We start from the raw sequence: 13,546 nt of genomic DNA on the forward strand, positions 1-13,546 counted from the left end.
ATGAAAAAAAAAAACGGCCTGTGATTGGCTTTAACAGCCGAGAGAGCGCACAGCTGGTGTTGAGCGTGGAATGAGCAGGTACGCGCGAGCAGAGATGGAGCTCACCGCGAGGACAGTGGGTTGAGAAGAGTTTTTCAGACCGTGCCAGACCGGTTCTGAGCGTTGAGAGTTGTTTCACTGCGCGCATGGATTGGTTCCTGCGCGCTCAAACAGAAGGCACGAATATCGTTACACTGTTTCACAGAGTTGAGCGGCAGCGCTGTCTTCTTCTCTGTCTTCTCACGCGTCCCCTGTGACTCTTTGGCGCCCCCCAGGGGAGGCGCGCCTCACCGATTAATCTGCGTTTTTTTTTTATTAATTAATCGAAATTAACGCGTTATTTTGACAGCCCTAATATATATATATATATATATATATATATATATATATATATATATATATATATATATATATATATATATATATATATATATATATATATATATATATATAGCATTCTCACTGATAATGACAATTATTATTACAATTGACTGCACAATAAGGATAACATAACATTGTTGAAAACATGCATTAATTAGAACTCTCCCAATTTCTATAAAAGAATCTTTGGCATGTACTACAATGGATCATACTTACATCCAGTATAGTAAGTGCAGGTAAGAGTTTGATGTCATCGGATAGCAGTTTTAGTTGATTAGAAGACAGCAGAAGTTTGGTGAGGTCTGTCTGTTCCCACCAGCGATCTGATCCTCTAAAAGACACATTCTCCTGGGCTTCTGCTGGTTCATCAATGTTAAGCCGATATACATTCTGAGGGACTGAAGATACAAACATATTTCACTTGCAAAGACCACACCACAGTGATACATGTGTTGTGCAGTAATGGTTCTTAATTGGGAACATTAATGATCACAATTAAAAATCCTAATTGCAGTCACTGTATAAACACTTGCTATCCACATACAATTGCTCTCTACACACGCTGTTTCTCAACAGCAGCATTGGAAGGACCCCCCCAGCTTTGAGACTGTTTATTGGTATAACAGTCACAAAGTAGATTATAAAAATTTAAATAAATGTAAGGTTGTGTACTTATTTATGATATGAATTTTAAAGGTATTTAAACATTTTGATGATGCACTGTAGAGTTCGCATGGTGGTGTTTATTATTTATGGGATACAAATAGAGAAAATTTAATTTACATTCATTTGTTTAAGGTTGGATATTAGTTTGTTGTTTTTCTTGTGTAAATATTAATTGACAGACATTCTTTACATGATTTTGTAATTTATTTCTCATTTGTTGGTTTGTTTTAAGGTTTTTACCTGTATCGAGACCATTTTATCACCTGCATCAGTTTGTAATTGTATGTCTGTAGAAACTGGTCTTTAAAGTTTCACTTAGTATTCAGCTGTGAGGATGGAGAGAAAGAAGAGAAGATGACAGGTTGGTCTAATATTAGGTGGAAGTGAGGGAACAGCTACTTAATCCCAAGCAATAAAGTTTAAATATTATGTTTAAAAACTGTATTAAGATCTGTAATTTTTACAACTAATATATAATGCTTTTTTGACCATGACTTAGTGGAGAATGCCACAGAGAAGGGGTGAAGGAGACAGACATGAGATCAGTGATAGAAGAGACGAGTGATGACATCAGGAAGGAATAATTACATTAGGGAGGAAACAAAAACCTATATACCATGATGGTTTGAATTTCTGATTTTGGGAAAATTAGTGCAGGCAGACATGGTGACTCAATCCCCACAAAGGAGAATGTGGAACAGAAAGGTGCAGATGAGAGAGAGAAGCAGAGAGGACCAGATGATGAAGAGGAGGGAGAGGAGCAGAGAGCAGCAGATGATGAAGAAGAGGGAGAGGAGCAGAGAGCTGCAGAGGGGAGTGCTGAGAAAAGGCTTTATTCAGAAGATCTATCTGAATGGACTTTACCACACAAAACGGGGGACACATTTAGGCAGTACATGGTTGAAAATGGCCCACAGAAAGTTTTTGATGGCCCATATCCAAGATCAAAGAAGAGTAAGAGGTGTTTTTCCAAAGCATACTGTTTGAGAAAATTGAACGAGATTGGTTACTGTATTCCAAAAATACTAACAAAGTCTATTGTTTTGCATGTAAGCTTTTTGGTGAAGCTAAAGTTCTTGACACATGCCTTGTGGCGGGGTATAATAACTGCTGATGTCTTTCAAAAACACTGAAGCACTATGAAACCAGTAGTTCTCACATAAACGCTGAACTGATGTGGAAAAAAAATGGCATCTCGCTTACACCTAGGTAGGACTATTGATAGTGAACTGCAGAGAACCATAGCTGCGGAAAAAGCACACTGGAGAAGTGTGTTGACTCGAGTTATTGATACTCTTCCTTGCAGAGAGAAACTTGCCACAAAGGGGGAAGAATTCTCAGTTAGGAAATCCTAAAAATGGAAATTTTCTGGGAATCCTTGAGCTCATAGCACGATATGATGTCACACTGGCAGAACATCTTAGAAAGGCTGCCTCCAAACAAACCACTGGATTTCTGACATGATGCACTTAGAATTAATTTTTAGATTCAATATCAGAATTTATTTTGGGTTAAATATCTGCCCAGATCAAAGCCTCTATGTACTTTTCAGTGGAGCTGGACTGCATGAAAAGTAACATTTTACTTAGTAGGCCTGGACAATATAGAAAGAAGCATACTGATAAAATACAAATCATATTGATCGATATTGATAATTAACAAAATATATTTTAAGTGCAGCCCTGACCATTTTATGCTGTTGCTTAATGACCCTTTTTTAGATACAAAACACAAAGAAACACGAAATTCAAACTCAACTCTTTATTCAAACAACTTTTTAACCAAAACTGCAACTTTTTAAAAAAGAAAAAAATGCTTTCTCTCTGAACTCTTTGAAGGGGGTGGAGTTTTGTGATGGAACGTTCCTGGGTCTGCATTTGTGATTAGTTGGGAGGATGTAATGACTGTAATATTAATCTACATGATAGGCTAGAATGCAAAAGGAAGGAAAAGTGTTTTTCTATTGAACTTTTTACTGACCCTTTTTCCCCCCCTATCATCCATGAGTTATACGTCTATCGATCGATATCGATATAGACATATATGGATGATATAGTTATGGAATTATCGTCCAGCCCCATTACTTAGGGTTATGTTTATTTGTCCAATTACTTTTGAGCCTCTGAAATGAGGAGTGTGTGTATAAAAATAACTACAATTCCTACATGTTTAATCACATTTCTGTTCAACCCTTGGAATTAACCCTTAAAGTCTGCACTTCAATTACATTGTAGTTGTTTCATTTAAAGTCCATTGTGGTGGCATGCAGAGCCCTAATCATGAAGATTGTGTCACTGACCAAATATTTCTGGGCCTAAAGCATTTCACTGACTTCACACGCAACACATGGCATTTCTCACACATATAAATAACAAAGCTCGTATGGGCTCAGATGATCCGTTCACAGCACTGTCCATCCAGAGCTCAGTTCAAACCCCGCCTTCTATGGAGCTGTTGCAGTTTCTTTCACGACTTGTGGCAATCAGTAATTCCTGCTGCGGTTCATGTTAACAGAGCACCAGGGAGAGCGATCAGAGTTATAAATAATTTTAGTCTTAATTACATTACATGTAATTTAGGTGCGCACTTCTAAGGGTCATTTTAAGGAACTTGTAACATCACTGTTTATTTCTGCGTGCAGTGCACCAATGGGGGTAAAATCCGCCTACCTCAAAGCCTCAAACCGGTATCATTACGTATAAATTATGCTGATACCAGACCCTACCAAAAAAAAAAAAAAAAAAAAACGTCACTAAAGAACCAGTGACACGCATTGTTTGAAAAGACTAAAAGCTCATCAATTCTGAAATTGCAATGCATAAAAAGTGCTATAATAGTGGGCTAAAAGCGAAGCAGAAAGTCATTCCATCCGGTCTGACCACAAAAAAACGCACTCAGACAACAAATTCAAACTCAGCCTTCGGCTTGCGTAATTACGCATCAGAGCGCCCTGCGCCATAGGGGAGATTTGTCTGGTCAGCGCGGAGACTGAGATGAGGAACATGTAGCAGTAAATGATGACGACAAAGATTATAAAGTGTAACAGGCTAGAAGTGCGTGGCGCTGAAAAGAGAGGAAACAACAGCAGCTGGATCATGCATAAAGAGCGTGAACCCCTGTGTGCTTTAAGTGTTGCAGCTGAGGGGAAAATGTCGGACCATATAGGCTTGATGAAACTCAGCCTGATTCACCAATGAGGTTATAGATCTACACTGATAAACAAACCCATGGATTACTGTGTAGCAGTGTAATAATCCGGTCAATAATTTAAAAACTACTTTATTCAGTATCAGTGGCGTATTTAAGCCATTTTTAGGGCTGCTCAAGCACCGCTAAATCTTAGCTCAGCACCCCTAAAAAATTACTGATTCAGAGTATTCCTACGTGTCGGTTCGGTTCTGCCAGACGTGCGTACATGCACAGGTTCGCCCGGAACACCTCCGTTTGAAGAGCTCGGCGTTCCCACAGCGTCATTTCAACGCTGCTGTGCGCCAGCGAGGGCGGGGCCTGGCGATCACGCACCCTATCACTAAGGCGTCTGGCCTTTGATTGACAAAGTAGACACCCCCCTTTAACTGCACTCTCATTGGTTTTGCTGCCTTAAATTCTGCCTTCCCTCTTCCTGATTTGCTGTTTACTATTGTGTGTGTGTGCGTGCATGTTTGTGCATGCTTGGAGTGCGAGATTTAAGTTTTGATTCATACTGGGATACTGCCGTTAGCACAATTAATACTATGAAAGTAGTCCCAGTTAAGAAACCAAATATTATCTGCACTAAATTAGGTGAAAGCTGCTGAGTGCAGTTCTGAACAGAAGCAGGAGAGAGAGTTTTGATTTGTTGAACTGGAGATATGTGAGTAACTAACGTGAGCATTTCAAAATAGCATTTAATTCTGAAGTATAATACATTTTATCAACAAAAACTAGTGTTGCGCCGATGCCATTTTTTGGCCCCGATACGATACCCGATACCTGGCTTTGCAGTATCGGCCGATAGCGATACCATTACTTTGAAATGTATGCGTGTGTGTGTGTATATATATATATGAAGAACAGCATACTACTTGGATGTAAAATAGTTGCTATCATGGCTTTGTCAAGCTGCTACCTTATTAAAGCAGGAAAAAAGACTAATACAAAGTGAATCCAGTAGAACTAGTGAGTGTCGGGAGAGAGAAGGTTGCGTTCAAGTGACATACAAACATCAAAATGGTATCTGTGACCTATCTGTTGGTACTCGCCGATACCGGTATCGGTGCAACACTAACAAAAACCTAATCTCTTTTATGAAACTAAATATTCTGTGCCAGGCAGGAGTTCTGAAGACTACTGGAAAGATGGAATAGCAAAGACTGTAGGTTATAAAAAATTCAGATTCTTAGCCACAGCCATCTGTAAAAGAAAAGGTGAGGGTTTCCCTTTTACCAATATTTCGTTGCTATTATTGCTTTCATTTATTGACGATTATTTGAGGCAGTTCAGGCCTAAATAGCAGGTGTAACTTCTTTTACATGATATACAGTATAACAATACTAGCTACCGCCTAAACAACTGCTATTTTTTGTTTAAAGTTTTGCTTAGTTATAATAGCATGATTAGGGTTCCACAAAATAATAGTGCTATTTATTTGACTATTTCTACTTCTAGAATTAGGATAAAGACAAATAAAACAGAGGAACACTATTTACATTGGTTTTATGGTTTTATGGGGGGTTCGAGACGACAAGTTTTGCGCGGACCGACTGGCCGAGCAGAGCGGGGGTGGGGGGGGGTCGTGGTTGTTGGAAGGGGGACAAGACTACAACTTTTGTGCTGACCGACTTGGGGGGGGGGGGGGGGTGGGGGGTAGACGACAACTTTTGCACGGAGCGTGGGGGGGCGTATGCATGTGTTTCCATTCACTATATGCACGCGCGAAAGCAACAACAAAAAACCGTGTGTTAACGTCAAATAAACATGCAAGCATATAGAGTTTTTTTTTTTTTTTTTCCGAATTTTGGCGAGGCGGTAGTGTCAGTTTGGCCGCCTCGCCAAGAGAGCGCTGCGGGAAACCCTGCTATTAACTTTTGATAAAAGCTGAGAGGTCTAATATATATATATATATATATATATATATATATATATATATATATATATATATATATATATATATATATATATATATATATATACATACACACATACATACATACACACACACACACATACATACATACATACACACACACACACACACACACGCAACAACAAAATCAATAAAATTGCTAGAAATCGACAATTAAAAGTGATCGATTCATTGTGTACCGCGGGTAATGCGCCAACGTATCAATGCAGACAGGCTGCATCACGTGAGGTAAACAAAGCGGAGGCGGCATTTTCAAGTAGAAGTGGGCGATATATCGAGTATACTCGATGTATCTCAAGTTTTCCTCCGCGCGATAGTTAAATTGACTTCATCGCGACCATCGCATGTAAATTTTCATGGCAAGATTGAGCCGCTGTATTTAATTACTGTGAATGCAGTAGGCATTCATAGTTCTTGAGATCCTGTTTCTCTTTATTCTTTATTACTGTGAATGCAGTAGGAATTCACAGTTCTTGAGATCCTTCTCTTTATTCTTTATTACTGTGAATGCAGTAGGCATTCACAGTTCTTGAGATCTTGTTTCTCTTTATTACTGTGAATGCCTACTGCATTCACAGTTACTGAGATCCTCTTTCGCGTTTTTACTGTTTAAAGTTTGATTTGCTTCTCCACCTACAGTTTTTCTCCGATTTCAACCATTCAACTTTTAAACTATTCAGCTTCTTCTGGAATTGATGGCTATGTCTTTTTGTACTTTTAACTCTTCAACTTTTTAAAATATTCAGCTTTTTCTGCAAATTTTCAGCTTTTCTTCTTCCATAGGAAATGAATGTAATTCACTAAAATTCTGCTAATTTCAGCTGCTTTTTGACAGCTTACTGCTTCAGCCTACTTTCAGCTAGAAACGTCATTCAACTTTTAGAATGTAGTGATATCTTTCAGCTATTATGGTATATTTCAGCTTTTTCATATCTTTTACCATTTTCATATAGTACCTCCTTAAAATAATTTTGTCTTTTCAAGAAATTCAGCAAATAACATGCGTTGCTATGGTCGTCAAGGAGGCAGTTATAGAGTGCACACTCTAGAAATTCAACAAAATCTTCTTCTCCGAACAACTTCTTCTCACTCGCTCAATTTTCAACCTATCCACATAAATTATACATCAAAACGTAGGAATTTTTGTCTGGATTCAGGAAATGTAACCCTCATTGGTGTAGCATTTATAGATTTTTCGCAAATCACCTCAGAGCGACACAAACCCGAAACCTCCCCCATTCATTTCCTATGGAGCGGTTTTGAAAAATTACGTCTGAAAATCCAAAACATCACACGTTTTCGCATCGTCTCTACTCCTAAACCGTTTGATGTACAGGCATGAGATTTTCACACATGAATGTCCCAACCCTTCTGGCACTCACAAAAAATGAATTTTTTGGATAACTGTTACGGTTTTGACGCAGGAACAATTTGTTCGGGAGTAGCGAATGTGCAAAATCCTGAAAATGCTTTAGAGCTGCATTTTTCTTACCTGACTCCGCCAGATAGATTTGCTCCGCATATCCATCTGGAAACCTTCCGTTGAAGTAATTTTGGGAAGAGGCGAAAATACTGGTTAGCTGATTGGCCTATGTTGGTGATAGACGGGCCAAATGAACCAATCAGATTCGTTGTCGCTCTGTTACGAGCGACGACGAAAACACAACCACAAGCCAAGCTACTCTTGCTGCTGCAGGTAAAGGCTCGTTAGCTCAGCAAAGAAATACTCTGTAATTCCGATAAAACTTGCTCGATAGCCACGCTAACGCTAGTTTCATCGGCTGAAGCCGCCATGTTCTTTAGACTGAACTGTCGCGCTTCCCGTTGCGTCACACCTCAACCCGCCTCAAAGCCAACGCTGATTGGACGTTCGTTTGGTGAACGGCTCCAAATTTTCTTTAACAGAGAGTAGCCAGACTGATCTGCGAGTGAAACCTTGAAAGCTCGCGAGATCAGGATGGTCTCACGAGGCTAGCATTTTTCCACATGCTCCACTATTTTACATCGTCGCTGTGCCTACACTGATTTTTGTACAAACATAAAAATGAGCAACATAGTCCTCAAAAGCCTGCTGATACTCACAGTGATAGAATTATTTTGATATCTCTTATACTTTTTCAGCTACAGCAATTTGTTCGGGACCGTTTTTAGAGGATTTTTGAAATTCCTTAAAAATCCCCTTTAGATCATAATTTTTTACGCCTTTATTAAAATATTTCCAGGAAAAATTGATAGTTTGACTTGTTCTCCTATCCGTTAAGAAATAAACGCAGAAAAAAATTACGTCTCTACCATTTACGAATCAGGAGATATGGAGCGTTGTTTGAGGCAAAGTATTCCATTATATTCCAATGAGGCAGAGTCTGAGCAAAGTCTCTGCACTTTGGTAGAATGGTCAGGTGCAGGTGTGAGTGAGTTTCCATGATGACGGAACTCTGCTGACCAGAGGGACAGGCTCCATTGGGATAAAATGGCAACTTTCGACACCCACTGCAGTGGCTGTGATTAATGTAGGAATCTGAAATTCGCACAGTCACTTCCTCTTAACATTTTAAAACTTTCATGTGATTATCAGCCATGTGTCACTTTTCTGACCCATTTTGGATTTCACATGCTTTCCTATTGGGCCTTTGCTTCCAACAGGACCTGGCATGATGCCCAGACACAACCCAATTGGCCAATACAGCACCACCCACCTGTGGGAAATGGCGCTTCACACCATTTTGGTCAAATGTTGAGTTCTGGGCCCAGATGTGGTGAGGCTGAGTTGCTAAAGGAGGCCAATCTGACACATGAACTTTGGTCACGTTTGGTAACATTAAGTATTGGCACCCCTTTTGGAGGCACTTCCCAGTACAGGATTTGGACCAAACTGACAGAGTACAATCACCCGGAGATACTGAACACAACAATGTTAGCGGCTAACTGTTAGCATGTTGCTAACCGGAATTACAAACTTCTGCTTCACAGAGTCTGTACTTCCTTTAGAGAGAAAGCTCCACAAGAAATTTGGCCTATGTCGCATAAAGCATCTCCAAGCTATGAGGTGTCAAACATCCAATGCTTTTCAATGAGGGGAGGGGGGGGGGGGCAAAACCCCTTATACTCCTAGAAATGCAGGCCCACATATGGCTACTGTATAATCAAGTTTGAAATTCTACTTCTGCTTTGTTAAACGATTCAGTGTTTAGAATGAGTTAGGAAATGCTTGGTGCCATTCCCTCAGTTTTTTCTTCTACTAATCATTCAGCTATTGTTCTTTCATGTTCAAATTCTTCAACTTTTTCAAATTCTTCAACTTTTTCAACTTCTTCAATGCTTTTCAGCTATTTTTTCTCTTCTTCAAAGATCTTCTGCATCTTTTGCTCAATCATTCAGCCATCTGCATTCACAGTGCCTTTTCGCAGGAAATGCAAATTTTTCTAGTTCACTGTGAGTTTAGTTTTTCCCACATGCTGTGAACGCATCACTCGCTCCTCCTCCAAATCAGAAAGCGCTCTGGCACACGCACACAACAACGAACCCGTGCGTTTACTTAACGTTGACGAGACAGCGAAAACTATGGCGACAGCGGGCGTTTCAGGCAGTGGAAGGATGTCGAACAAAAAGCGGTAATTTGCAAAACATGGCGTAACACCATTGCCACAAAAGGTAGCAGTAGCACAAATTTGTTCCACCTAAAACGTCATACAGTGCAAAATGAAGACTCTTGTAAACTCCGCGTGTCGACGCCCCCCCCCCCACACACACACACACACACACATATTGAAGGGAACTTTAATTAAACCAGCCATAAAACTGTTGAAATTGGTGTCTTCTTTTGCCAAATCCCATATGACAGAAAAAACGTTTGTTTAAAAATTTCCCAGCACCTAAAGAGCAACGGAAATATTTTTGAGATGCTCTGAATATGTAGCTGCAACTGGTCAGTTTATTTTATAGTCACAATACAAGCTTTTGTTTTTGGGATTGTCTCATTTTTATGATACCTTTTATTTCAAATGTATTTTGTGTCAGATTTTTCCTTGGTGTTCCTTTTGGCCGTTGGGATGTTCTGTTTTTTAAGGTCCAGTGTTGACCATGAAAGAGCTTTAATGTGACAATATTGTAATTTGTGAAAATCTTCTATGTGCAGCTGTGGTGGAAAAAAAATGGCTAAAATTTTTAAATTGATTTTTATTTTGCAATCAATTTTTCAAACAAAAAAAATTGACACGTTAACATGAGATATACCAATGCAACTTTAGGCAATATTTGGCTAAAAACATTTGTTATTCAAGGTTATTTGAACATATCGCGATATATATCGTGTATCATGATATAGCCCAAAGATATTGGGATATTAGGTTTTCTTCATATCGCCCACCCCTATTTTCAAGTGCTGCTTTTTTGTAGTAGATTCTACTGACGAAGACACATGAAGCACGCCTTGAACCAAGTCCTCGGAAGATATGGAGCTCGTCTCGCTTCACAAAACCATAAAATAAACTAGAAAAAGCTGTTCCTACGCAACAGCGAGTGAGAATGCTAATCTGCAAAATGATTTGAGGAGAAGATGCAGAAGAAATAGAAGAAATTTGAAAAAATTGAAGAATTTGAAAAAATTTAAACAAATTTGAAAAAATTTGAATTTGAAAAATTTGAAGAAATTGAAGAAATTTGTAAAATTTGAAGAATTTGAAAAAATTTGAAGAATTTGAAAAATTTAAAAAAAAATTGTAAAATTTGAAAAAATGTGAAAAATTTGAAGAAATTTGAAGATTTGAAAAATTTGAAGAAATTTGAAAATTTTTAAAAATGTGAAGAAATTTCAAGAATTTGAAAAATTTGAAAAATGTGAAGAAATTTGAAGAATTTGTAAAATTTGAAGAAATTGAAGAAATTTGTAAAATTTGAAGAATTTGAAAAAATTTAAGGAATTTGAAAAATTTGGAACAATTTGAAAAATTTAAGATATTTTAAAATTTTCATGAATTTGAATTTGAATTTGATTTGCCGGAATTTGAAAAATTTGAAGGAATTTGCTTTTTTGCCGCCCTTTGCCGCCTTTGCTTTGAAGAAATTTGAAAAAAATTGAAGAAATTTGGAGAATTTGAAAAAAATTGAAGGAATTTGAAAAATTTGAAAAATTTGAAGAATTTGAAGATTAAGAACAACTAGAAAATTTCTCTCTAAAGGAAGTACAGATTCTGTGAAGCAGAAGTTTGTACGAGCTTCCTAGAGCTACTTCCGGTTAGCAACATGCTAACCGTTAGCCGCTAACAAGGTTGTGTTCAGTATCACCTGGTGATTGTACTCTGTCAGTTTGGTCCAAATCCTGTACTGGGAAGTGCCTCAAAAAGGGGTGCCAATACTTAATGTCACCAAACGTGACCAAAGTTCATGGGTCAGATCCGCCTCCTTTAGCAAACTCAGCCTCACCACATCTGGGCCCAGAACTCAACATTTGACCAAAATGGTCAGTAGCACCATTTCCCACAGGTGGGTGGTGCTGTATTGGCCATTTGGGTCGTGTCTGGGCATCATGCCAGGTCCTGTTGGAAGCAAAGGCCCAATAGGAAAGCATGTGACATCTAAAGTGGGAAAGAAAAGTGACACATAGCTGAAAGTCACTTGAAAATTTTAAAATGTTAAGAGGAAGTGACTGTGCGAATTTCAGGCTCCTACATTAATCACAGCCACTGCAGGGGATGTTGAAAGTTGCCATTCTATCCGAATGGAGCTTCTCCCTCTGGCCCTCAGAGTTCCGTCGTCATGGAAACTCACTGACACAGCTGCAGCGGGCCGTCTACCGAAGTGCAGACACTTTGTGTCAGAGGCTGCTATTGGATTATAATGGAGAACTTTGCCTCAAACAACGCTCCATATCTCCTGTTCCGTAAATGGTAGAGATGTAATTTTTTCAGCGTTTAATTCTTAACGGATAGGGGAAGAAGACATGCTATCGGTTTTTGCTGGAAAAAGTTTAATAAAGGCATAAAAAATTATGATATAAAGGGAATTGTTAGCGATTTTCAGAAATCCTCTAAAAAGGTTCCCGAACAAATCGCTCTAGCTGAAAAAGTATAAGAGATATCAAAATAATTCTTTCACTCTGAGTATCAGCAGGCTTTTGAGGACTATGGAGTTCATTTTTAGGTTTGTACAAAAATCGGTGTAGGCACAGCGACGATGTAAAAAGTGGATGATGTGGAAGAATGAAGCTCCAAAGCGTTTTAAGGATTTTGCACATTCGCTACTCCCGAACAAATTGTTCCTGTGGCAAAACCGTAACAGCTATCAACAAAATTCTTTTTTTATGAGTGCCAGAAGGGTCGGGACATTCATGTGTGAAAGTCTCATGCCTGTACATAAAACGGTTTAGGAGAAGCGACGATGTAGAAAAGTGCCTCATTTGGGGAGATTGAAGTCTGATCCTGTTTTAGCATTTTCCCAAAACGCTACTCCCGAACAAATTGTTCCTGCGGCAAAACCGCAACATTTATCGACAAAATTTCTCTTTTGTGAGCGCCAGAAGGGTCGGGACATGAATGTGTGAAAGTCTCACGCCTCTACATGAAACGGTTTAGGAGTAGTGACGATGCGAAAACATGTGATGTTTTGGATTTCCAGGTGTCATTTTTGAAAACCGCTCCATATGAATGGGGAAGGTTTCGGGTTAGTGTCGCTCTGAGGTGATTTGCGAAAAATCTATAAATCCCACACCAATGATGGTTACATTTTCCGAATCCAGACAAAAATTCCTACGTTTTGATGTATAATTTATGTGGATAGGGTGAAATTTGAGCGAGTGAGAGAAAGTTGTTCAGAGAAGAAGAATTTGTTGAATTTCTAGAGTGCGCACTCTAAAAGAGCCTCCTTGACGACGATAGCAACGCATGTTATTTGCTGAATTTCTTGAAAAGCCAAAATTATTTTAAAGACTTACTATACGAAAATGGTGAAAGATATGAAAAAGCTGAAACATACCATAATAGCGAAAAGATATTACTACATTTTAAAAGTTGAATGACGTTTATAGCTGAAAGTAGGCTGAAGCAGTAAGATGTCAAAAAGTTGAAATATTTGAAGAATTCGAAGGATTTTCCATTCATTTTCAATGAGAGCAAAAAACGCACAAAAAGTTAAATATTTTAAATATTATAAAAGTTATAATTACAAAAAGACATAGCAGTAATGTCGTGAACGAGCTGAACGTTTTGATACGAAAATTGTTTAAATCGGTTGAAGTATGCAGGAGTAGTTAGATGCCGAAAAACGTACGGAATAATAATCAAGACGTGAAGGAACTTAATAAGTGAGAATGCTGTATAGCATTCTCACTTGATAACGTGC

General features: G+C 38.6%; 1 protein-coding gene across 3 annotated transcripts in view; it reads right to left on the minus strand.

Moving 5' to 3' along the window:
• Nucleotides 1–13,546, minus strand: part of lrrc40 (leucine rich repeat containing 40) — a 71,452-nt gene that overhangs the window by 53,435 nt on the left and 4,471 nt on the right. For all 3 annotated transcript variants that reach the window (XM_036131668.1, XM_036131669.1, XM_036131667.1), the window contains exon 2: nucleotides 637–818. In XM_036131668.1, coding sequence (XP_035987561.1) covers nucleotides 637–818 — 182 coding nt within the window. The remainder of the gene's footprint in view (nucleotides 1–636; nucleotides 819–13,546) is intronic.

The sequence above is a fragment of the Fundulus heteroclitus genome, unplaced genomic scaffold, assembly GCF_011125445.2.
Source record: "Fundulus heteroclitus isolate FHET01 unplaced genomic scaffold, MU-UCD_Fhet_4.1 scaffold_45, whole genome shotgun sequence".
Taxonomy (NCBI): Eukaryota; Metazoa; Chordata; class Actinopteri; order Cyprinodontiformes; family Fundulidae; genus Fundulus; species Fundulus heteroclitus.